This window comes from Podarcis muralis, chromosome 2 (genome assembly GCF_964188315.1).
Source record: "Podarcis muralis chromosome 2, rPodMur119.hap1.1, whole genome shotgun sequence".
Lineage (NCBI taxonomy): Eukaryota > Metazoa > Chordata > Lepidosauria > Squamata > Lacertidae > Podarcis > Podarcis muralis.
Genome location: NC_135656.1, coordinates 120,676,387 through 120,703,043, shown reverse-complemented (window position 1 = coordinate 120,703,043; position 26,657 = coordinate 120,676,387). Strand labels below are relative to the sequence as shown.

The 26,657-nt window shown below is 42.8% G+C and overlaps 1 protein-coding gene across 1 annotated transcript; it reads right to left on the bottom strand.

Moving 5' to 3' along the window:
- Nucleotides 1–755: 755 nt before the first annotated feature.
- Nucleotides 756–15,304, bottom strand: LOC114589803 (vomeronasal type-2 receptor 26-like). Its single transcript, XM_077925277.1, has 6 exons — nt 14,970–15,304; nt 14,286–14,577; nt 8,361–9,173; nt 7,650–7,877; nt 6,959–7,085; nt 756–1,654 (listed from the first exon to the last, which is right to left on the bottom strand). The coding sequence occupies exons 1-6, from the start codon at nt 15,302–15,304 to the stop codon at nt 756–758; spliced, it is 2,694 nt and encodes an 897-aa protein (XP_077781403.1).
- Between the last annotated feature and the right edge of the window lie 11,353 nt (nt 15,305–26,657).

Genomic DNA, 26,657 nt, shown 5'->3' with positions numbered 1-26,657 from the left:
AATTTAGGTGTAAAATTTTCCAGAATATTTGAGGACATGACTTGTGCACCTATTGTCCATCAATTGCTATATAAATGTTTTTCACCCTGTACCATGTAAACAATATGCAATGGCAACAATAGCAAGTTGACTCTCTTGATAAACATATCAGGAAATAACCAATATACCAATGGGATATATATTTTTTGAAAAAAACAAAGAGTAAGTAATTCACAATACTAAAAAAATTTTATTTTCTTAATGAATGGCATTCATTATTATTGAATTGTGATAAGGATTTCCTATTAGTCCTCAGAAAAGGATTCATAAATAAGGTTTAACAGGTGAAAAATGATCAGTGGTAAGGATGGCATATATTTTAAATTATAATTTTGTGTTCTGATTTCCAAAACAATAGCTTTTAAGGAGCTACATTCCCAACTCATGTGTCCTGCCTTTATTGCTACCATGCTAGCTGTCAATTGCAAAAACCAAAAATGTTATGTACTGAAGTTCTCACCCTGGGCCAGCAGGGGGATACTGTAGATAGTTTTCACTCAGGTCCACGTCAGTTATTTTAGGCGGGAAACCCCGGGTTGTTGTTGCTACAATGTTGACAGCTGGCTGCCTATAAAAGCAGGCCGGCTGAGCTGTTTGCTGTTCAGTTTTCTGTTCCAGCTTACAAAATAAAGAGCTGCTTCGGAGAAATCGCTGTGTCGTCTGCCATGTCTACCCAGTATTTAACAAAAAACATATTTTAGGAATCAGGTGCCATATTAAGTCTTTGCAGTCAGGTGTTCCTTTGTATTCAGACTAGGCCTGAGTACAATAATGTAGCACTTGGGAAGGAAGATGCAGCCCAGAAGCCCAGCACTGGAGGCCAACATAGAGAAGATCTGCACGGCTACCATGTACTTCCCCTTGGTGCTCAGGTAGGTGGGCACAAAGGACACCCAAACACTGCAGAAGACCAGCATGCTGAAGGTGATCAGCTTGGCTTCATTGAAGGCCCCAGGCAGCTTCCTGGCTAGGAAAGCCACCGTGAAGCAGATGGCAGCCAGGAAGCCCATGTAGCCAAGGACAGTGTAAAACATGGCAACAGACCCTTCATTGCATTGTAGGATGATCTCTCCAGCCTGGGAGTGCATGTCAGAGTCTGAGAATGGAGGAGAGGTACCCAGCCAGATGACACAGATGAGAATTTGGATACTGGAACAGGAAATGACAATGGAATTAGCCAGACTCTTCCCCAGCCATCTCCTCACCCTGTTCCCTGGCTTAGTGGCCAGGAAGGCCAGCACAACGGTTATAGTTTTTGCCAACAAAGAAGAGACAGCAACTGAGAAGATGATGCCAAAGGCCGTCTGCCTGAGAAGGCAGGTCACTTTCCTTGGCCGGCCTATAAACAGAAATGAGGACAAAAAGGAAAGGAGGAGGGAGACAAGGAGGATGTAGGAAAGGTCCCTGTTGTTGGCTTTGACTATGGGAGTGTCAAGATATTTAATGAATATTCCTAAAACAAGGCCTGTGATTAAGGCCAAAAACAGGGCAGTGGAAGCCAAGAGGGTCCCCAGATATTCATCATAGGACAGGAAGATGATAATTTTGGGGATGCATTGATCTCTGTCCTTGTTGGAGTATTGATCTTCTGGACATTTGGTGCAATGATCTGCATCTGGAAAAAGAAGAGTGTCCGCTTGAACATTTCCCTGTAGACTAACAAAAAAAGCAGGTCAATTTTGAATCCAGCCAACCCCCTACAAATAGAAACAGTGATGGGACTGTCGCGTATTCCACGCGGCGTTTTCAGCAAAGCATTAAGAGTTCCAGGTTTTTCAGTGCAGTCCTTTTTAATGTGAGCTATATACAGGCATTTACAAAAGAAACAGTCCATACAGAGTACTTACAAACGAATACTCTCCACCACAGCACCACCACACTACAGCACAACCACCAACACCCACTGTTAAACAGGCTTTCCTTTTAAAACAGGTGATAGCCAATCACACTAATCACACTCCTGCTGAGTCACTCTGACCCAGCAGAGTATTGCATCATCCTGTTGAAGCCTGCAGACTTATCCAGTATCCTGCGAATCCCAACACTCCTCCTTAAGTCAAAGGCTTGAGACCTAATAATTCTCTTAAGTCTCGAAATTTAGGAGCATCCAAACATTTTGTATACAAATCTGCCACATTACATTTTGTGTTACAGTGCTGTACCTTTAACACATTTCTTTCCAAAGCATTTTTCACATTTCCGTATCTTATAGCAATATGTTTACTCTTGCTTTTAAAGTTCTGTTGGTTGGCAAGCTGTTGTGCAGCCATGTTGTCACTTAGCACAGTGATTGGCATTTCAGAAGGTATTCCAAGCTCTTTTGTTAGGCAAGCAAACCATTCTATTTGTGATACACATTCGCTTATGGCTGAGTACTCTGCTTCACAAGTACTTGTGGCAACAAATGTTTGTTTCTGGGATTTCCACTGAACCAGGGCATTTCCAATATATATGGCATAGCCAGTGGTAGACTTTCCATTTTCTCTGTCCCCCCAGCTGGCATCAGCGTATGCATACACTTGCTGATCATATCCTGTATCCAGCACCAGTTTGTAATCTTTTGTGCCTTTCAGATACCTTAGGATTCTTTTAAGTGCTACCCAATCTCTCTGAGCCGGGTCTGCACTTCTTTGGCTTAACATGTGCACTGCCAATGTTATGTCGGGTCTTGTCCAACAACTTAAATATAACAGAGAACCCAACAGAGAATGAAACGCTGTTGCATTCTCACATTTTTGCCCTTCTGGTTCATTTTTGTACTGGGTAGTTATGGGAGTGTCAACCTCATTTGCCCTCTCCATTCCATATGTCTTCAGTAACTTTTCGATTTTTTCCTTCTGACTCAGAGAGTAGATGCCCTCTGCATTTCTCTGAACCTCTACTCCTAAGTAATTCTGAATCTCTCCCAAATACTTCAGTTTGTATTTGTTACCTAGGCTGTTTATAAACCAAGACACTTGCTTTTGTGCAGTTGTTATTAGACAGATATCATCAACATACAAAAGTAAATAACAAACACTTCCTTGCACCATTGCTGAATATAAACAGGAATCAGCCAGGCTTTGTTTGAATCCCATCTTTTTCAAAGTTGTGTCTATGCATTCATGCCATAGACGTGCACTTTGGTGTAAACCGTATAGTGCCCTTTGCAGTTTTAACACCATGCTGTCTTTTTCCAGCTCATAACCTGGTATTTGCTGTAAATACACCTCGGCATCAATAGGAGCATTTAAATATGCTGAGGCAACATCAAAATGATTAACTTTTAACCCTCTCAGACTTGCCATTGCTAAAACTGATTTTACTGTTTCAGCCTTTGCTGTTGGGGCAAACACTTCATCATAATGTATCATTTTCCTTTGTGTAAAGCCCCTTGCAACCAACCTGGCTTTCCTCTGACAACTACCATCAGCCAGTTTTTTCACTTTAAAAACCCACTTACAGCTTATGGGCTTTTTACCTTCAGGCAATTCTGTAGGTACAAAGACATTGTTGTTTAGCAGAGAGTTATACTCTGCCTGCATTGCCTTTAACCACGCCTCTTTCTCTAGAGTAGGTAACTCTTGCACTTCTTCAAAGTTTTCTGGCTCAGTTACACAAACCTGGTTTATGGTGGCTGGGAACCCATAACGGTCTGGAGGTTGACCTTTATTACTTCTTGCAGACCTCCTTGGCTCATTAATCTCACCCCCTGGGCTACCTTCAGGACTGCTTTTGGGGTGGATTGACCCTGGAGATTTACCTCCTCCTGTCCCTGTTGCACTTTCTTCTCTCCCCTGCTCCATGCTAGCAGCTGGAGAAAAATGCTCAACCTTTACCTCCTCCCTTTCAGTTTCTCTGGGAGAGCTGCCAATTCTTAGCTTTGTTTCAACTGCCTTATCAGGTATGCTCGGCAGTAAAACCTTTTCTGGCAGCAGGTTTGCATGTATCTTGGGCCAATTTCTTTGCTCGTTAAAGCTGGCTGATCGACTATGACTCAAAAGATTTTTATCATCTTCAAACCTATAGGCTTTCGTACCACTTTCATACCCAAGAAACAGCAACTGCTGTGCCCTTTTCCCACCTTTTCTTCGGTTCTTTACAGGTATGTCAACCCATGCCTTTGTCCCAAAGATTCTCAAATGTTGCAAACTGGGACTTTTGTTATAGAGAATTTTATAGGGTATGTCATCTAGTACCCTTGACCACAAGCGATTCCCAATATAATTTGCGGTCTTAATACTCTCAGCCCAGTACTTAATTGGAAGATTTGCATCTGCTAACAATGCTTTCATTTGTGTCTGCAAGACACCTCCCCTACGCTCTGCTACCCCGTTCTGAGGCGTCGCCACATTGGTAAGCCTATGTTTAATTCCTTGGGAACGCAACCAGTTTCTTAGGGAGCTTGCCATAAACTCTCCTCCCCTGTCTGTCTGAATAGAGCACACCTTTTTGCCAAGTTGCCTTTCTACCCTTCTTACCCAGAACTTCAAAGTTTGGGCAACGTCAGACTTTTGCTTTAATGGATAGACCCAGCCAAATCTAGAATAGTCATCCACTAGGATCAAACAGTACTTGTTACGGGAGACACTTGGTGGGAAAGGACCAGTTACATCAGCATGAATCAACTCCAGTGGTTTTTTGGTTTCTCTCTGGCTTGCTCTTGCTACTGGGAAAGCTCTGCTTTTAACCTCCTTGCAGATATTGCAGTCTAAGTAATTATCACAACTTTTAATGTTTTTCATCCCCCCACACAACTCCAATGTTTTGTTCAGCACCTTATAGCTTGCATGAGCCAGACGCCTGTGCAGGAGATGAATACACATATCATGGGTTGGGACATTTTGCACATTTGCAACCTTAGACTCACACTGCAGTACATACATATTAGCTCTAAGGTTAGCATTTGCCAACACTGCCCCATTTTGCTTTATCTGGCACTGATCTCCCACAAAGTTTACTTCAAAGCCTGCTTTTGCCAAGTCAGGAATGCTCAGGAGATTGTTTTGCAAACTAGGCACACACAACACATTCCTGAATGTGTGTCCCAGCTGTGGGAACACAACCTCCCCCTCACAAACCACATTAGCTTTCTGGCCCGTAGCAAGACTTACATGTTTTTTGTTTGAAGCCCTAGCATCAGTTAGCAGTCCTTTTCTTTTACAAAAGGTTTGAGAAGCGCCACTGTCCAGAACCCACAGCTCTTCATTTTCTTGACCATCTGCAGACACCCAAGCGGTAGACTCTCTCTGCTGCCTCCTGTGCTTCTGCTGTTTTTGTTGTTTTCTCGGGCAGTCCCGCAGCAGATGTCCACTGGACTTGCAGCAAAAACACCTTCTTACTTTGTTGACCACCGGCTGGTCTGCAGCAGCTCCTCCTGGCTGTTTCTCTGGCTCCCAACACCTTTGCTCTTCCCGGCTGTTGTTCCTTCTGGGATGTTCCAACAGCTGGGCTGAGGTCATCTTTCGCTCTGCACGCCTGTCCTCCTCTGCATACAACCGTCTGGTAACGTATTCCAGAGTCAGCTTATCAGTCTCTACAGACTCGAGGGAGTTGACCAGCATATCATAGCTGTCATCAAGGGAACTCAGGACTATAAAGACTTTGTCCTCTTCCCCCACAGGCCTCCCTCTTAAGGCTAGCTCTTGGAAACAGCCTGTTAGGAATTTTAGGTGGTTTACCAGGGAGTCCCCCGGTTTCTTCCGACACCGGTACAGTCTCCTGGTCAGTGTTATCAGTGAGCCAGCTGTCTCTCGCACATGGACAGCCTTGAGCGCATTCCACGCCTCACTTGCCGTCACCTTATCAGCTACGTAGACTAGCTGGCTGTCGTCCACTCCAAGGATGATCGTAGCCAAAGCTTTCTCATCCTTTTCAAGCTGGGCCTCTGCTAGTGCCAGCTTTTCATCGTCGTCCTCATCCTCCTCAGGGGGCTGCGGTGGAGTTTCCACCACCTTCCACAGGCCCTCACGCTTGAGGAAGTGTTGCATGCGGACCGACCAGGTGCTGTAGTTCGTGGCCGTCAGCTTCTCCAGCAACACGCCAGTTCTGGACTGCTCCATCCCTGCAGCTCACCTCCAGCACCCACGGCTAGATAACTGCCACCTGTACTCTTGCGCAGCGGAAGCGTACTGGGCCCATAACCCTGTCGCGTATTCCACGCGGCGTTTTCAGCAAAGCATTAAGAGTTCCAGGTTTTTCAGTGCAGTCCTTTTTAATGTGAGCTATATACAGGCATTTACAAAAGAAACAGTCCATACAGAGTACTTACAAACGAATACTCTCCACCACAGCACCACCACACTACAGCACAACCACCAACACCCACTGTTAAACAGGCTTTCCTTTTAAAACAGGTGATAGCCAATCACACTAATCACACTCCTGCTGAGTCACTCTGACCCAGCAGAGTATTGCATCATCCTGTTGAAGCCTGCAGACTTATCCAGTATTCTGCGAATCCCAGCTATTTCTGCTAATCAACACAGAGAGTTGGTCCATTCTGTGTAGGTCCCTAGTGCTGATAACCTCTTATTCCCCTCCAAAGGAAGAGCTTGGAGTGATCTTGAAGTTCCAAGTTGTTAATTGCAGCTACATCTGATCTCACCCCTAACACCAGGTGTTGTCAGATGGGCGTAATTTACAGAAAAAAGTTCCTTGGAGGAGCATGGACTGGAACTCTGGTCTTCCCAGTACAAACCAAACACCCCAGCTACTTTGCCACACTGACTGGTTCAAGGGAGCCTACCAGACGCAGCAACACTGCCTAATTCTTACATACTCAAGGCTGTCTCAGTGATACCTGGAAAGCTTTATTAATATTATGTACATTGCTATTGAACCTTTATTAAATTCAACCATAAGACTATACTTGAATATTCATCAACAAAGGACATAAATTATTGTACTTTTTGCTGCACATTTCTCTGAAGTCTCCTACCTTCCTGAGTGGAGATCATCCCTTCCGCGCATGGGGCACAACCATGGCAGCAAATGGGTTCCCCTTCCTGAACCTTTTTGGCATATCCAGGGCGACAGCTTTTGGTACACCTGGACTGAGGAAGGGTCTGACCAAAAAGAGAGAACAGTGTCAATGAAAGACTGTTAGCAAGTAACTTCTGGGCCAGTGTCTATGTGGAATAAAGACGGCTTTGTTGTGGGTGCTTTTTTTGATCCATGGCACAAAACAGAGGGTCATAGTCCTTGGGACACAGTTGGGGCAGAAAGAGATAATCAAGAAGAAAGAATTACATGGAAACTGTATTGCCCTTGGATTTAGGAGTCAGAGCCGTCTGCCATTATTACAAAGGTCTAGTAAACACGCTACAAATTTTCAGTCGTGGAAACTGTTTAAAAATATCAAAATCCAGAGAAACAAACAAGCTGAAACAGAAACATATTTGGAGCAGCCGTGTTTCCTGAGCACTGCAAAAGCCATGCCTCAGTTGTAGTCCAAACTGCTTCTCCATTTTAATGTTTCTTATTTTGACTTTCCTCCATTCATCCCTCACCTCCTGCCTAGTGTTAGCTCATTAATTGTATAGGCAGAAGTTTTATTGTTGTGTTCCCCAACAGAATATCACATCTTATCTCTAAAAGGGAATACAATGCAATGAATTGGTTTTCCAAACCTGGTTGAGCAGTCTGGCCCACACAAGAGCCTCTTGGTCGATGGTGAATTTTGTGCTTGAGGATCCCTGACTGCCTACGCTCCCAAATTTCATGGCACCAAAGGACTTGTTGGGAAATGGCACCCAGTTCACAACGTCAGATTCAACTGTCAGCTGCCCATTCTCATCCAAATACACTCCTTCCATGGAAGTATTGTAAAACTGAGAGCTGCCCAGGAAATGGTGAAACTAGAGTAGCAAAGAAAACATGCACATTTTTAAAAAAAGAAAAGCATCTGGTTAACTTGGCCTAATTGCTGGAGATCTTTGTACAGACTGACACTGTGTGTGTGTTTGGGCAATGGATCTGTGGCCCATTGTTTTGCTTCAGCCTTTTGGGACAGACTAAAGCCATGAGATCCATAAGCCTCATCCCTCACCCTGGGAAGAATTCTGCAAGCACAAGCTTCCTATTTGTCAAAGCAAATTTGTTGGAAGTGGTGTGTAGACTTTAGATTCCTTGGCTAGTATAGCAGGAAGCCTTGCTGAGGGATCAGGTGGTAAAGTGGAGGCAGACTGTCTTCTTAGCAGCAAAATGAGGATGTGGGTAACAGTACAGTAAATGGAGGCAAAGTAAAGCCAGTGTTGAGGCAAGCCTGGTTTCACCTGAGAATGGAATTCACAGCACTGATTCCTGTTCAGCAAAGATATCTGTGAGGGAAACAGGAATACCTGCCAAGAATGTATCCTTTGATATTTCAGCCTCTTTTTACCCTTCGCCACCATCCGAGTGGATTTGGAGGAAAGTGCAGCCCTTAAGGCCCGTGCCAGAGCCAGGACAAGGTTGTAAATACTGTAACTATCCAGAGACAGGATTTTCTCAATCACTTCATCACGCAGGGACTCCAGAGTGTTATCTTCCCTGCACCTTCTCCTTCCCTTTACAGACAACATGTGCTTTGAATATGAACACTTAAATGATTTCTCCCCAAACTGCAACATAGGATAGTAAAATGTTTCATAATTATCATAGTTTGGCCTTCTTTTAATACGAGTTAAGAAAGAGAAAAACCCATGGATGTGCAGGGGAGAAAGCAGTTCATAAGACAAATTCAAGGTGAGATCCCACAAAGCTGTTGTGATCCAGACTTTCCCCACAATGGGTCTTATATAGTTTTCAACCACATTTTGCAAAATACGTATTATATTAAAGAAGTAGCGCATCTCTCCATAGTAGACTAATACATTGACTTTCTTCCACATGAAAGATATTTTAGAAAGTGACTGTAATTTCGAATTCTGTATTGGGATGCTAAGAGAGAAGGCAGCACAAATTGTGTTCCTGGTTAGCAGGGGCTTCAAGGTCCTCATGAACCTCTCTCCATTGTTGGTGTCTGGAGCAACGAGGCCAATCCAAGTCCACTTGAAGTGCAGGAGCAGTTGGACTATCCCCAGATACTGATGCTCTTCTTTGGGGACCATTCGGTAGATAAAAGGGAACTGAGTTTTGTCATTAAGAGCATCAGAAACAAAACCATAACTGACCTGGTAAAGAACAGACGAGATTAGTGTTGTCACCCCCAACAAAATCCCAAATGTAGTACTTTGTACTTGCCTGAATTATAACTTTTCTCTGACATGGGAAACAGAGAAAAGACACAATTTCACGGGGCAAAGGAGCTTTACTCCAGGGAGTTTATGAACACACAATATTTAGTTGTTTGCTTTCAAAAAATGGTGACAGAGTCTTTGGAATGGGTTGTGTTTGCTTTATGTTATGCCCTGATTGCATTTATTTAACCACTTTTAGAATATGTATCTTGTAGCAGTTTTATTTAATTGTATATGATCTCATCCTTATTTCTTCATTAAAGTGTCACATTTAAGAAGAAAGAACAGATTTTGTTAAAAAGAAACGAGCTCACACAAAATTACAATGAACATTTTTAGCTCACATTAGACCTATAATAGCCATCAGTTCTTCTATATAAAATTAAGCTCTAAAATTAGTTGCTATAAACCCTACAGATGTCTAAATAGATTGCTGAGGTATTTGTAGTAGAAGAAACCTGCCTTCTGTAATAAACTGTGATCCCCCTCCTAATATCATCCGCTCACTTTTCTTTAGTGAGAAATGTGTGCAGATTTATCCCAAATAAATGTACAATCTTTGGAGAATAAATATAGCTTGACAACAACAACACATTTCATTTTGTGTTTATGATGGCACAATGCAAAATCATAAATATTTACTGACTTATTTCTGTGTTCCATTTTTAAATATTAGAATTATATTATTATTATTATTATTATTATTATTATTATTATTATTATTATTATTATATTAGAATATTAGAATTCATTTGCGTTCTCCTCCCAGTTGTTTCTCCTCTAGTTGGTTCTGCATTTTTATACTGCATTCCCTGTATTTCATCATGGTCTAAACCACTAACCCTCTTGGGATTTCTGATCTGAAGGTCGACGATGTGAATCCCCATGATGGAGCGAGCTCCTGTTGCTCTGTCCCAGCTTCTGCCAACCTAACAGTTCAAAAGCATACCAGTGCAAGTAGAAAAATAGGTACTGCTGCAGTGGGAAGGTGCGTGGAAATGGTGTTCTGTTGTGCCAGAAGTGGTTTAGGCATGCTGGACACATGACGCAGAAAGCTGTCTGTGGACAAACGCCGGCTCCCTCAGCCTGAAAGTGAGAGGAGTGCTGCACCCCATAGTCACCTTTGACTGGACTTAACAATCCAGGGGTCCTTTACCTTTACCTTCCTAGATACAATACTAGTGAATCACAGAATCGTCAAATTGGAAGGGACCACAAGGGCCATCTAGTCCAACCCCCTGAAATGCAGAATCTTATGTGGCTAGAGTTCTGATTAAGACTGAAAGCATATATTTGACCTTGAAATTCCTGAGCAACTATGAGTGTGGACAAAGCAGATAAGGGAGCAGTAAGATGAGGCTCTAGAAGTATAGCTTTTGAGGATAATGTGATGCAACTTGAATAAAATTTTTGAAGACTTGAAAGTGGAACTGAAAGAGGTGAAGACTGAGGTCACAAGCCATGAGACAGGATTGACACAGCTTGAGACAGAGTGACTGATTTAGAAAGATTACAGTATGAAAATTCAAATTCGATTGCATTTCTTCAAATGAGGGAACGGGAATCTCATTTAAGAGGTGTGCCTCAACAGGAAGAGGATCGGCTCAGGGAGCGGATGATAGATCAACAGGTGGTGTGGTGGGATTTGAAAAAAGATGAAGTTGACTCTTGGATAAAAAAGGCCTACAGATTTGGTCCCAAAAAAGATTCAAAAATCACCTATGACTGCATAGTGGTCTTTAAGACTAAAGAACAAAGAGATACCATTTTGGGCCTGCATTATAAAAAAAGGTTTAAAAATACAGGATAAAGCCATCGTCCTTTTCAAAGAGATTCCTTAACACTTTTTGAGCTTGAGATCCAACTATACAGACCTGACAACCATTTTGAGGAGGAAAAATATTTTCTTCAAGTGGGAATTCCCAGAGGGCCTTTCCTTCAAATTTGAAGGAAGAAAACAAAGAAATAAGACTGTTGGAGAGAAAGATAGATTTCTGCAAAAGCATTCAGTCAAACTTGGATTGGAAAGCCCGCAGCTTCCAGGGGTGGGAGCAGCGACCCCGTAACTTATCACGATGGCTTTAAGAATTTATTCTTTGAACGTGAATGGTTTAAATTCTCCTCAGAGAAGGAGGAAGGTTCATCATGTTTTAGCAAAACAGAATTTGGATGTAATTTGTTTACAGGAAACACTCATTACAAGACTACATAGAAAAATTGTATTGAATAAGAAACTTGGTCAAGAATTTATTTCTTCAGACAAAGTGAAAAAAAGCGTGATTTTCTACGTTAAAGAAAAATGGAATCCAAAATTGATTTTTAAAGATGAGGCAGGAAGATACATAGCAGTGGAAATTACAGCACAAGGCGAAAAATACTTGCTATTGGGAATCTATGCACCCAATGATGGTAAGGCAGATTTTTTTAAAAAAACTGGAAACAAGCCTCTTGGAACACTTAGGTTATAAATTAATCTTAATGGGAGATCTGAATGGAGTGGCATCCACTTTAATGGATAGAACTCAGAGACAAAAAATATTGAATGCTGGCAGACTACCTAAGACTTTTTTTATATATAACTGTTGGAATCTCAAGCACTATCAGAGGAATTTGGCCACTCTCCAGGCACCCAGCTTGAGTTCCTTGTTGACCTCCCCGGTCTGCGTCTCCCGGCAGGATACAGGCAAGGTCACAAATCGGCGATCCCACTCAGCGTGAGAGGGACACACCCTCCTCCCTGCTACCCTCAGCGAGGGGAAAGAGACAGACAGAAATCTATTTACATGTCTTTATTTCTGTCATTCCAGCAGTACAGAGAAACGTGTCTGCACTTCCCAGTCTCCAGCAGTAGAGACTCAACTCCACCCCTGTACTTCCAGTACAGGTCAGATGACACTCTGAGCTAACATCCGGTGCTCAGTACACTGAATAGACTGCCCCTTTTTTCCAATAGTACAGTCCCACACATCAACATCCTGTTTTGCATTCCAGACACCTGCAGCTTGCTCTTGCATTGCTGCTTTTTCCTGACATATTTATGGCTATCCAGAGACTTGGTTCCCAGAGTAACATAAACAGAAATTTGCCCTAAAACTTGCTCAGATCATAATGCAGTATTTATGGAAGTGAAATTATCTGTACAGGGATCTTTCAGATGGAGAATAAATGATGACTTGCTGAGGAGTGAGCAAATTGTAAATAAGGCCCCAAAAACCTTAAAGGGCTATTTTGAGATTAATATGAACCAGGGCGTGGAAACAAGGGTTATTTGGGACCCCAGTAAAGCTGTAATGAGAGGATTCCTCATTCAACAAAATTCAATTAGGAGAAAGATACAGAATGAAAAGAAAGATAAAATTTTGGACCAACTAAAAGATAAAGAGAAGATCCTTAGAGGCAATCCAAAGAATTTGCAGGTACAAAAGGAAATTAAAGCTTTACAGACTCACTATTCACAGATTATTAATCAAGAAATAGAATGGGCATTAAGAATGATGAGACAAAGGAACTTTGAATCTGCAAATAAATGTGGGAAACTTTTAGCTCAGCAATTAAAAAAGAGGCAAGAACAAAGTACTATTACAAATATTGTATCAGATGGAAAGTCTGTAGAGAACCCTGTGGACATAAGAAAATGCTTTCAGAAATATTACAAACAACTGTATAAAAAGAGTAAAGAAGATAAAGTTAAAATTGAGCAATTTATTAGAACTAATGGTTTGCAGAAGATTCCTGAAGGTAAAAGGATCCTACTAAATGGATTAATTACAAGACAGGAGGTTGAAAATGCAATAAATTCAATGCAACTTGGCAAGGCCCCGGAACCAGATGGTTTGTCAGCAAAATATTATAAGATCCTGAAAGACTGGCTCATTCAGCCATTGTTAGAAGTTTGCAACAAGATTATAGGACGGGACAAAGCACCCGAAACCTGGAAGGAAGCTTACATTACTCTGATTCCAAAACAAGATCAAGATAGATCTAATGTTAAAAATTATAGACCAGTCTCCTTACTCAATGTGGATTACAATTTTTTTGCCAATATATTGGCCAATAGGCTGAAGTAGGTCTTCTCAGAATATATTCATAAGGACCAGGCAGGTTTTCTGCCTGGAAGACACATGAAAGATAATATTAGGAATATAGTAGATATTTTGGAAAAATTGGAAGCAAGAAAAAATTGTAAAGCAATGTTTATTGATGCAGAGAAGGCCTTTGACAATGTATCTTGGAGTTTTATGACACAAAATTTAGAAAGCATTGGGGTTGGTCAGGAGTTTTTCAATGGTATTAATGCGATCTATCATGAACAAAAGCTAAAATTATATAAATAATGTGGTATCGGAGGAAATAAGAATTGAGAAGGGTACCAGGCAAGGGTGCCCACTTTCCCCTCTGATTTTTATTTCCGTTCTCGAGGTCTTGTTAAGCATGATAAGGAAAGATGAACAAATTAAAGGTATATCAGTAGGATCAAAACAATATAAATTAAATGCCTTTGCTGTTGATTTGGTGCTGACACTTCAAGACCCAGACTCCAGTTCAGTAAAAGCACTGGAGATGATACAGGAGTGTGGACAGGTAGCAGGATTTAAGTTAAATAAGAGCAAAACCAAAGTGCTAGAGAAAAATTTGGACAATGAGGAAAGGAGATTATTACAAGAAAAGACGGGCCTAGTCTTTGTGGAAAAAGTAAAATATCTGGGGGTTAATTTGTCGGTGAAAAAATTGAATTTATATAAAGACAACTATGAGAAATTGTGGAATGAGATTAAGCAAGATCTTGAGAGTTGGTCAAATTTAAAATTATCATTAATGGGTCGGATCTCAGTATTTAAGATGAATGTATTGCCAAAGACCCCTGCTTTCTAGCCATGGGATGGGAGGAAGTGTGGACAAACCCAGAATCTCCTGAGTCATCTTTGTAAAGATGCGGTTGAGGGCAAATTCTCCTTCTGTCTTAGAATCATAAATGACATTTTCACATCTATCCAAAGAAATTGCAATAACATTCTGGGATTTTTCCTTCCCTCCTGACATTCATACCTGTGGGGTTTTGTAGATGCTTGACATGGTGGAAATACCTTTGGATGTGTCAGAGTCAGCCCCTTCAATAACAGCCAATACTTTATTCCATGGTCCACAATAATAGTTTGGGATGTTTGGCTGCCCAGGGCAGAGCAGGTCCACCATGGCACCAGAAGTCATTCTGGCGTCGTAAAAGTTGTCATAGACGTCATAGCCCAGGGTGAGGTTAGGGAAAAGCCTGTGGTTCTCATTGACCTCCCGAATGGCAAACAAGAAGGACAGGATATACCAGTATGTCAGGGGTCCCATCCTGGAAAAAAGGGTGTGTCATCTTGACATTCTCTCCACACAAAGACCAGATTGTGTCATCTTTACCTGTGATGGGGGGCTTAAATCATGAGATGCGTCTGCAGCATCTGTACACCTGAGATCCAAAAACCACTTCCTGTTCAAATATTAGAAGAACGGGCTATTCTAAAGCAAAGGGTGGGTGAAAGCACACAGTTTGCAGTAGATCACTTTCTGATATTCAGAATAAATCCAACCATTTCCCTCCAAAGGGACAAAAATAGAAGACATGATTGACCAAGCAAAGGTACCAGAAATGAGGAGACATGCCCGGGAGACAACAACATTTGGTCTCCATGAGGTCACATTCAGTTTGCATAAAGCTTTTACAACAGTTGGCACATAAGGACTTACCCATAAACTCTGGTAAAGGGAGGCTCATTGAAGACACTTAGTTTGAACACAGGAGATGCCGCGGATATAATCCCACTAATATGGTAGTCTCCTCGCCTGTACCAATTCAAGGGTGCATTGGGATCCTTTATCAAAGCCAATGGGCATTTTGAGCTCAGCATCTCTGGTGTTGCTTCAGGTAGTAGCAATAGCAACAGCAGAAGGTGAGTTATGATGCACCTGTCATTTACTCCAATCTCCTTCTTGAGTGCTATCAGCAGCACAGCCAGCAGATTACCAGCAGTCAAAATCTGCTTGGACGACCCAGGCTGCAGTGACTTAATCACAGAGAACATGCCTAGCATACATGGCTTGAGAGCCAAAGAGGATTCACTTCAGCCCCACGTGGGCAGCATAACCCCACCCCACCCTCAGTGGCAAAGTGGAGAAGTATTTATGTACCAGTCTCTTCTGGCTGAGTCTGAAGAAGTTACATCATGTTGTTGTTCAATGCTGGACGCAAATATGATTTTATTCCTCTTGAGCTTTGGCAAGACGATGACAAAGAAATCACCATTATTTTTAATAATTACATTTGCCCTCGCACCATGTTGAACTCCCTTTATAGCGCCAGGTGTAGGCCTGAAGGAATACATGTTCCATCGAATCATAGAGCTATAGAACTGCAGAATGAGAAGGGACCCTGAAGGAGATTTACATTGTTGAGCAGCTGTCAGAAAGTTCTTCCTAAGGTTTAGTCTGAATCTCTTTTCTTGTCACTTGATCCACTGTTTCAGGTCCCACCCTCCAGAGCAGAAGAAAACAAGCTTGCTTCATCTTCCATGTGACGATCCTTTAGATATCTGAAGAACTTCCCACTGCATTGTGGTTCTACTTGTGACATGGGTCAGAGAGGGGCACGGGAGGTTGGCATGACCTTTCCTAGCACTTCTGAAAGACTGGCCCATGGTCCAGCAGTGGGCCTCAGGGCCACAGCCCACCCAGTGCCTCCTAATTTACCCATCCTGCCCCTGGGCCACACATAGCTCTTTGGTTGGAGCAAGGGCATTACTTGACAGTTTAAAGGGGCATAAAGGTGTCCAGGGGACAGAGAGGCTGAAGGAGGGCAAGGGTTTAAAGAAGGAAGGGAAATCTCTCTGCTCTGAGGGAAAAGGCAAGAGGATGTGTTGTGGGAAATTAGGATGAGTGATAAAGGGTTAATATCTAGAATTACAACAACTTGGGAAAAGAAAGAAAAGGAATAAGAGAGGGGGAAAGGAAGAAAAAGTGAATATAAAATGAGCAGGGCAGAAAGATGACAGTTTTTGGAGGAATATGATACAAGCTGTGAAAAGAAGATGGAAGACAAAACAAGAGTAGACAAGTAAAATGTGAGGAATGCCGGGTGTTATGAAATAAAAAGCCTTTTCCGCTTAGTGCTTTTGAATGCAAAGATTCTGCTTAACTTGTGGAGACTAAGTCACAAAACTAGTCCCTGAGTCATTAATTGCTGTTTGATTATGCCAAACTCTGCCTTCATCTGCCACAGTTTTGTCACTGGCTCATCCGGCGGACCCGCCATTTTGTGACTAGTGGACCTTATTAAGTTTCAGCCCTGTGATTTGGCCCCTACATGAAAGTCAGGATGGACGACTGTTTCTGGAGCTAAGCTGTGGAATGCTCCCCACCCCCAAATGTGCTTGCTGCCATCATTCTCCATTTTAGGTGGCAGGTTAAGACACTTCCATCTATACAGGCCTTTGGTAAATAAGCTGGCCTTGACCGTGGTGCTGAACTTTTAGTGGGATGGGGTAGGATTTCTTCTTATTATAACTGTGCTCTTGGGTTGAGCATTTTAGGAATTCTTTTTTGTCACTGGCAACGGGAGCTCACCCCATCGTGTGGATTTGCACCGCCCATGTTGCGATCGACAAGCCCAAGAGGCTCAGTGGTTTAGACCACATCTCCATCAACTGTTTCAGAATCCATTGACCAGACTGATTGACCAGGGCAGGGCGATCTGAGCATGTAACACCAATTCTGTCATGACTGCAATGGCTACCGATTAGTTGACAGGCTCTATTCAAAGTGCTAGTTTTTACTTTAAAAGCCTTATGAGGGTCAGGAGTCCACCACCTCAAGAACTACCTCTCCTCACATGAATAGACCCAGGCCCCGGATCATCACCAGAGGGTCTTCTTCAAGTTTTCCCTTTGCCGCTGTGGAATGCTCTCCTCAGCGAGTCTCTCCTGGTGCCATCTTTATTTATCTTTAGCCACCAGGAAATGACTATTCTTCTATCTGGGCTTTTGGCCTTTGATTTGAAAGGCAGCACTGAAGCACCTTTTAGTGGGGCAGGATTTCTCAGTCCCACCTTCTAACTGGATAGCTGTGTTTTTAGGTTGTAATAATAACAATAATAATATGCACAGCTCTCTGGTCTTTTTCGGCGAACACTCATAGCCAAGTAAGATTGTCTTCCATAAACAGGGTTTTAACAATGAGTCCATAAGTGACTGTGTAGGCCAATAGCAGCCCTATACCATATTTTTCGCTCTATAGGACGCACTTTTCCCCCTCCAAAAATTAAGGGGAAATGTGTGTGCGTCCTATGGAGCAAATGCAGGCTCCTTGGCTTCAGCGATAGCAACGCAAAGCCTCCAAAGCGCAGAGCAAGACTCTCCTGGCTTCAGCAGAGAGGGAAAGCTGCGTAGCGCGCCTTCAGCGAAGTGGGAGGAGAAATGGAAGGGGCTCCGTTTCTCCTGCCGCTTCGCTGAAGGGGCGCTGAGCAGAGAGGGGGAGATTTCCCCCCCCCCCTTGTTCTCCCCCTCTAAAACAAGGTGCGTCCTATGGTCGGGTGCGTCCTATAGAGCGAAAAATACGGTAGTCAACAGAACCATTGCAGTACAGTGCCTTCTTCTCCCAACACACACAGCCTTCATATGATTAACTACCAATAGGTCCTGGAGAATGAACAGGGCAGAACCCTTTCCAGAAAATGGTGATCAAAGTGGCCAGGTTTTTCCCAATCTTCTATCCAGGTCTAAAGCCAGACTGCAATGGGTCCAGACTGGGAATGGGGAACCTTTGAACTCCCAGTCTAACTGAATGTTGGGAGATTCAGAATAGATAAGAGAAAATATTTATCCAGGCATTGCTCAGCTAAACTATAGAACCCGCTCCCACAGGAGGCAGTGATGGCCATCAGACCAAGATGGCTTCAAATGAAGATCAGACAATTTCATGGAGCAGCAAGAAGCTGTTGGTGGCTGCTGGTGGGTCTTCTCTGTCTCCACAGTCGAGGCAGCAATGCCTCTGAACACCAGTTGCTGGAAACCACAGGAGGTTGAGAGGCCTCTTGTGCTTGAGCCCCGCTTGTGCGTTTCCCGTAGGCTTCTGGTTGGCCACTGTGAGAACAGGATGCTGTGCTTGATGCGCCATTGGTCTGATCCAGCAGGCTCTTCTTATGTTCAGGTGTTGCTGAACTACAACTCCCATCAGCCCCAGCAAGCATGAGCAATGGCCTGGGGATGATGGGAGCTGTAGTGCAGCAACAGTTGGAGGACCACAGGTTCCCCATGCCTGGTCTAGATAAATTTGCTTCATCCATTTGGCCACTGTGGAAAATGGGATGCTGGGCCACATTGGCCTTTGGCCTTGAAGCAGAGCACCTCTGATGAGTTCTTGAGAAGTTACTTTTTCATTTAGGCCTTGGTTCTGACTTTACATTATCGGTTGCAAAGGCAATCTTTGCAGAGAAATCCCTGGAGATTTGGCGAGAAGACTGTAATTACATAATTAGGTACATAATTAAACATCTCTTCCTGTATTCTCCTGGATTGATCAAGGAGCAGGTGCAGAACTGGGGGGGAAACATGTTTGTGAGAAATCACCACTGTGTCCCATAGCCTGACATTTGACAAAACTTGCTAAAGAAACAGTTTTTAGAGGATCAACAGATATATCATTTATTAATGAATATATTTGAATATATCTGCACACCATGGATGACCAGATGGGGGCTGCCCATCCTCCTCTCCTTTTTTTGTAGGTGACCCCACCTTCTCTGCCCTACCAGTAAACCTAAGATCACCAACTTTGATATTAGGGAGGGGCGGACTAGGATTAACAGTCACAAAATATGGATTTGTTACACCTGTACACTTGAACATTTACACATCTAGGAAAGGTCAGTGGTAGAGGGGTTTTTTTATGGATAAGGTCCCAGGTTCAATCAGACATGATTCTTCTCCTCCCCAGTTTAGCTTCATGGCAACCCTATTACATTGAGAGGCAGTGACCGCTCAAGGTTACTCAGTGAGCTTCATGGCTAAGCGAGGATTTGAACCCTGGTCTACCAGGTCCTGGGGGACACGGGTGGCGCTGTGGGTAAAACCTCAGTGCCTAGGACTTGCTGATCGTAAGTTCGGCGGTTCGAATCCCCGCGGCGGGGTGAGCTCCTGTCGTTCGGTCCCAGCTCCTGCCCACCTAGCAGTTCGAAAGCACCTCTAAGTGCAAGTAGATAAATAGGTACTGCTTTATAGAGGGAAGGTAAACGGCATGCACTCCTGTCTTCCACCTCCTCCCGCAATTTGGTCAGGCTCATGTTTGTAGCTTCGAGAACACTATCCAACCATCTCATCCTCTGTCGTCCCCTTCTCCTTGTGCCCTCCATCTTTCCCAACATCAGGGTCTTTTCCAGGGAGTCTTCTCTTCTCATGAGGTGGCCAAAGTATTGGAGCCTCAACTTCACGATCTGTCCTTCCAGTGAGCACTCAGGTCTGATTTCCTTAAGAATGGATGCGTTTGATCTTCTTGCAGTCCATGGGACTCTCAAGAGTCTCCTCCAGCACCATAATTCAAAAGCATCAATTCTTCGGCGATCAGCCTTCTTTATGGTCCAGCTCTCACTTCCATACATCACTATTGGGAAAACCATGGCTTTAACTATACGGACCTTTGTTGGTAAGGTGATGTCTCTACTTTTTAAGATGTTGTCTAGATTTGCCATCGCCTTTCTCCCAAGGAGCAGGCGTCTTTTAATTTCGTGACTGCTGTCACTATCTGCAGTGATCCATGGAGCCCAAGAAAATAAAATCTCTCACTGCCTCCATTTCTTCCCCTTCTATTTGCCAGGAGGTGATGGGACCAGTGGCCATGATCTTCGTTTTTTTGATGTTGAGCTTCAGACCATATTTTGCGCTCTCCTCTTTCACCCTCATTAAAAGGTTCTTTAATTCCTCCTCACTTTCTGCCATCAAGGTTGTGTCATCTGCATATCTGAGGTTGTTGATATTTCTTCCGGCGATCTTAATTCCGGCTTGGGATTCATCCAGCCCAGCCTTTCGCATGATGAATTCTGCATATAAGTTAAATAAGCAGGGGGACAATATACAGCCTTGTCGTACTCCTTTCCCAATTTTGAACCAATCAGTTGTTCCATATCCAGTTCTAACTGTAGCTTCTTGTCCCACATAGAGATTTCTCAGGAGACAGATGAGGTGATCAGGCACTCCCATTTCTTTAAGAACTTGCCATAGTTTGCTGTGGTCGACACAGTCAAAGGCTTTTGCATAGTCAATGAAGCAGAAGTAGATGTCTTTGTGGAACTCTCTAGCTTTCTCCATAATCCAGCGCATGTTTGCAATTTGGTCTCTGGTTCCTCTGCCTCTTCTAAATCCAGCTTGCACTTCTGGGAGTTCTCGGTCCGCATACTGCTTAAGCCTGCCTTGTAGAATTTTAAGCATAACCTTGCTAGCGTGTGAAATGAGTGCAATTGTGCGGTAGTTGGAGCATTCTTTGGCACTGCCCTTCTTTGGGATTGGGATGTAGACTGATCTTCTCTAATCCTCTGGCCACTGCTGAGTTTTCCAAATTTGCTGGCATATTGAGTGTAGCACCTTAACAGCATCATCGTTTAAAATTTTAAATAATTCAGCTGGAATATCATCACTTCCACTGGCCTTGTTATTAGCGATGCTTTCTAAGGCCCATTTGACTTCACTTTCCAGGATGTCTGGCTCAAGGTCAGCAACCACACTACCTGGGGTATATGAGACATCAATTTCTTTCTGGTATAGTATAAGAATTAGAGACCCCATTAAAACCTTATTTTAATCATGTTTCAATGCTTCACTTTAATTGTATCTAACCTTTCAGAATGTATTTTGGAATATTTTAGAATGTATTAGGCTTGATTTTTGTGTGTTCTGCACTTGTGAGTCTCCCTCCTCTTCTGCTCTCTCCTCTCTCCTGATCTTCCTCTGAAAGTGGTACAAATGGCAGGATGTTTTAGCACCAGAGTGTAAATCAGCTATCCCTGAAGCTATCTGAGACCCAGGAAGAGGATTTTATCATGCTCTTCCCTCACTGAAGGCTAGGTTGCCAGGATAATGCCAGACACCCAAGACATAAAATGGTCCAATGGCCTGGGCACACAAGGACCACTCCAAGGTGATGTGGGGGTGAAGATACCAGGATGGAGCCATGTGTGCTTTACTTCTCATGACCTGTAACCTTTCCTGATCTATGTGAAGATTTTTTAATGATTATTTGCTATGTTTGAACTACTATATGAGCTTTTCTTCTGAAGTGCCTCAGGGCAGATGTTCTCAACTGGCACGTTGAGTTGGGCGAGCTCTGTCCTATTGCAATAGCTATAATAAACGCTGGGTTCCCAAATCCGGATGCTGGACTCGGAAATAGTTCCCTTGGTTCTGTGGTTTATTCAAAAGGTTCCTCACCTGGGTAACAAACAAGGGGGTGTAGAGGTGAATTTTTACAAAACTGAGATTCCCTTTCAACCAAAAAAATGTGCACACACAAAGTTATGTGTGTTAAAAGCAGACTAGAAGGGCCGTGTGTGTTTGTGTGTGTTTGTGTGTGTGTGTGTGTGTGTGTGTAAACAAGGGTGGGTGTTAGAGAACCTGCACTTAGGTGCTGAAATGTTCTGCACTTAGGCAGGAAGGGCCAGACACACAAATATAGGATGGAGGACACCTGGCTTACTAGCAGTTCATGTGAAAAGGATTTAGGGATCTTAGTGGGCCACAAGCTTAACATGAGCCAACAGTGTGATGCAGCAGCAAGAAAAAGCTAATGCTATTCTAGGCTGCATCAACAGATGTATAGTGTCCAGATCAAGGGAAGTAAAAGTACCACTCTATTCTGCCTTCGTCAGACCACACCTGGAATACTGTGTCCAGTTCTGAGCATCACAATTTAAGAAGCATGTTGACAAGCTGGAACCTGTGTTATGGAGGGCAACCAAGGTGATCATGGGTCTGGAAACCAAGCCTTATGAAGAATGGTGGAGAGAGCTGAGTATCTTTAACCAGGAAAAGAGGAGACTGAGAGAAGATATGATAGTCATCTTCAAATACCTCAAGGGCTGTCGCATGGAAGAGGGAACAAATTAGTTTTCTCCTGCTCTGGAGCATGGGACTTGAACCAACGGCTTCAAGTTACAAGAAAGGAGATTCTGACTAAGCATCGGGGGAAACTTTGGCAGTAAGAGGTGTTTGACAATGGAACCATTTCCCTCAGCAGACTGTGGACTGTCCTTTCTTGGACGGTTTTAAGCAGAGCTTGGGTGGCTATCTGTCATGGATACTGTAGTTGAGATGTCTACATTGCAGGGAGTTTGACTAGATGACCCTGGAGGTTTCCAACAACTCTACAATTCTATGATTCTATATGGCCAAGATGAAGTTGTGTGTAGGTGCTCTGAAACCCAGAAGGTGTCTGCTTCAGGTCAGCATCTCCAAGGACATTCAGTGACCTTAGATTGTAGCTGGAAAAGTTGGGAGCAATGCTGGTAAGGTCAAGGCAACCTCCCCTTCCCCTCTCTGACCCATGCCACAATGTAGAAGCACATTGCAGTGGCAAATTCTTCAACTATCTAAAGGGCTGTTGCATAAAAGATGGAGGAAGCTTTGTGGAGACTAAACACTGGGAAGAACTTTCTGATGGTAAGAACAGTTTGAAAGTGGAATGAATTCCCTCAGGATGTTGTGGACTCTCCGTTCTTGGAGATATTTAAGCAGAGTTTGGATGGCTTCCTGTCATGGATGCATAACTGAGATTCCTGAATTGCAGGGGGTTGGACTAGATGACACTTGAGGTGCCTTCCAGTTCTACGATTCTATGGCTCTATTATGCTTTTCTTCAGCTTTACACCTGGAGCCATGAAGGCAGCAAGGTGCGAGGGAAATATAATTATTAAAAACAGTGGTGATTTCTTTGTCATCATCTTGCCAAGGCTCAAGAGGAATAAAATCATATTTGAGTTCAACAGTGAACAACAACATGATGCAACCTCATCAGACTCAGCCAGAAGAGACTGGTACATAAATACTGGTACATAAATACTTCTCCACTGTGCCACTGAGGGTGGGGTGGGGTTATGCTGCCTACGTGGGGCTGGATTGAATCCTCTTTGGCTCTCAAGCCATGTACGCCAGGCATGTTCCCTGTGATTAAGTCAATACAGCCTGGGTCTTCCAAGCAGATTTTAGCTGCTGGTAATCTGATGGTTGTGCTGCTGATAGCACTCAAGAAGGAGGTGGGGGTTAAAGGCAAGCATATAATAAGTACGCTTCTGCTGTTGCTATTGCTACTACCTGAAGCAACTCCAGAGATGCTGAACTCAAAATGCCCATTGACTTTGATAAGGGATCCCAATCAACCCTTGAATTGGTACAGGCGAGGAGACTACCATATTAGTGGGGTCATATCCGCTACACCTGTTGGGTTCAAACTAAGCGTCTTCAATGAGCCTCCCTTAACCAGAGTTAATGGGTAAGTCCTTATGTGCCTACTGTTGTAAAAGCTTTATGCAAACTGAATAAGACCTCATGGACACCTAAGACCTTGTCTACCAGGCATGAGCATAGCCAGGATTTTTGTTTGAGTGGGCAGAGGCTCAGATAGTTAATTATTTTTATTGATGGGGGGGGGCAGCTACCCTTCCTGTCTCCCCTTGGCTAGGGCTGCTACCAGACACATCTCCTCATTGCTGGTACTTTTGTTTGGTAAATCATGTCTTCTATTTTCTTCCCTTTGGAGGAAAATGTTCAGATTCATTCTGAATGTTAGATACTCATCTACTGCAAACGGTGTGCTTTCACCCACACTATTATGACATTTGCATTGGAATACCCCATTCTTCTAATATTTGGACAGGAAGGGGTTTATGGATCTCAGGTGCGCAGACCCATTTCATGATTTCTGCCCCCCCGGCATAACAGGTAAGGATGACACAATATTGTCTCTGTGTGGAAAGAAACAGGATGTCAATTTGACATACAGTTTTTCCCCAGGATGGGACCCCTGACATACTGGCATATCCTTTCCTTCTTGTTTGCCGTTCGGGAGGTCAATCAGAACCACAGGCTTTCCCCCAACCTCACCCTGGGCTATGACATCTATGACAACTTTTATGATGCCAGAATGACTTGTGGTGCCATGGTGGACCTGCTCTGCCCTGGGCAGGCAAATATCCCAAACTATTACTGTGGACCATGGAATAAAGCATTGGCTGTTATTGAGGGGGCTGACTCTGACACATCCAAAGATATTTCAATCATGTCAAGCATCTACAAAACCCCACAGGTATGAATGTCAGGAGGGAAGGAAAAGTCCCAAATATTCTTTGCTGTTTCTTTGGAGTGATGTGAAAATGTCATCCATGATTCTAAGGCATAAGGAGAGTTTGCCTTCAACCCCTTCTTAACAAAGATGACTCAGGGGATTCTGGACTCATCCACACTTCCTCTCATCCCATGGCTAGAAAGCATGGGTCTGAGCAGCTTTCCATTTGCCCTCTGCTTTTTAGGCATGAGTAGTCCAAGCAATTCCTTCCTTACCCTACTCTGAAGGTGAGGGTTTCAGGAGTACAGGGAGGAGAGCAATTCTTAAACATCTTCACAAATTTTGGCATCCAGGAATGGGAGCTTTGTTCTAAGTTTTTCTGTCTGGCCACAAACACCCTGAAATGATATATTCTTGTTACATGCTTTCAGTCTTAATCAGAACTCTAGCCACATAAGATTCCTGCATCCCAGGGGGTTGAACTAGATGGCCCTTGTGGTCCCTTCCAATTTGACGATTCTGTGATTCACTAGTATTGTATCTAGTCTTGGTGAAATTCAGGGGATGCGGTGTAAAAATGCAGAACCACACTTTTGTGGTTCTGTGGAAAGCATTTAAATGTTCATATTCAAAGCACAGTAATCAGATCTTGATAGCGAATGGAGGAAGGATTTGTCTATCTCCACAGGAGCTCAATGCAGTGTCATCTAGAGGAGAAACAACTGGGATGAGAACCCAAATGAGTTCTAATATTTCAAAATGGAACATAAATAAGGCAGGAAAAAGTTACGATTTTGCATTGTGCCATTGTAAACCCAAAATGAAATGTGTTGTTGTCAAACTATATTTATTCTCCAAAGATTAGTAGTACGCTTTGTACATTTATTTGGGATAAATCTTAAGAAAATTGAGCTGATGGTATCAAGAGGAGGATTTCATCTTCCAGATATGAGTTTATGCCACAAAGCATATCTTTTTTCATGGACAAGCAACAGGAAATTTTCTTCTACTACCTCAGCAATCTAGTATTGATGCCCATTTAGATAGATACCCATGTAGTGTTTATAGCAAATAATTTTAGGATTTAATTTTATATAGAAGAACTGATGGCTATTATTAGCCACCCAGAGTGGCTGGAGAAACCCAGCCAAATGGGTGGGGTATAAATAATAAATTATTATTATTATTATTATTATTATTATTATTATTATTATTATTATTCTAATGTGAGCTAAACATGTTAGATAGATAGATGACAGATATATTCCAAAACCAAAAAAAGAAAAATGACAAACATAAAATTCAACATCCATATTCATTTTAAACATAAACCTATTAAATAATTAACTAAATTAAGATATACCTAATTACTCTAAACTTCTCTTTGCTGTATAGAAATACAACACAGTTGGAAATATATTAAAACTTTTATATTATAAATAATATTTCAAATTCCACTGTACCCCCTACACTCCCCATTCCCCTTCACCCATGTGTGATCTCAATTCATTTATTTATTTTACTTCTTCCATCTTGTTGTATTGTTGTAATTTAATCATTCTTCAGCTGATTCTTTTACTATTTCCTTGCTTACCCCTGCACGTTTTACCCGTTATCTATTAATATTCCAGTTCTGGAACCATATTTTTTCATATATGCCTTCACTCCCTCCCACTCTTTAATTATTCTCTGATTTGAATGGCCTCTAATAGTTGCCGTCAATTTTGCCATTTCCAAAAACTCACAGGGTTTACTTTGCCATTCTAATAATGATGGGATTTTCTCCCCCTTCCAGTTCTTTGCAATCAGTATTCTGGCTGCTGCTGCTGTCGCCTAAAGGAATACATTCTGCTTATCTCTGGGAATGTCGTTTAATATTAGGCCTAACAAAAATGCCTCTGGCTTTTTGGCAAACAAAATCTTGATTGATTTTTTCAGCACCTCATATACCTCGTTCTAAAATTTTCTTACAATTTTACATCCCCGCCATGAGTGATAAAAGGTTCCCACCTCCTTCTTACATCTCCAGCATTGGTTTGACTACTTTTTGCAAATCCTTGCCAATTTTTCCGGAGTGAGGTACCAGCGGCAAAACATTTTCATCGTGTTCTCTTTTCA

Bases quoted from the DNA above. Each gene is read 5' to 3' on its own strand.
- LOC114589803 (XM_077925277.1), bottom strand. From the start codon at position 15,304: ATGTTCTCTGTGATTAAGTCACTGCAGCCTGGGTCGTCCAAGCAGATT. The intron at 9,174-14,285 runs GTATGAATGTCA...GTTCTTTACCAG, and splicing joins GCATCTACAAAACCCCACAG to GTCAGTTATGGTTTTGTTTC. The intron at 7,086-7,649 runs GTTTGGAAAACC...CTTTTTGGTCAG, and splicing joins GGGCCAGACTGCTCAACCAG to ACCCTTCCTCAGTCCAGGTG.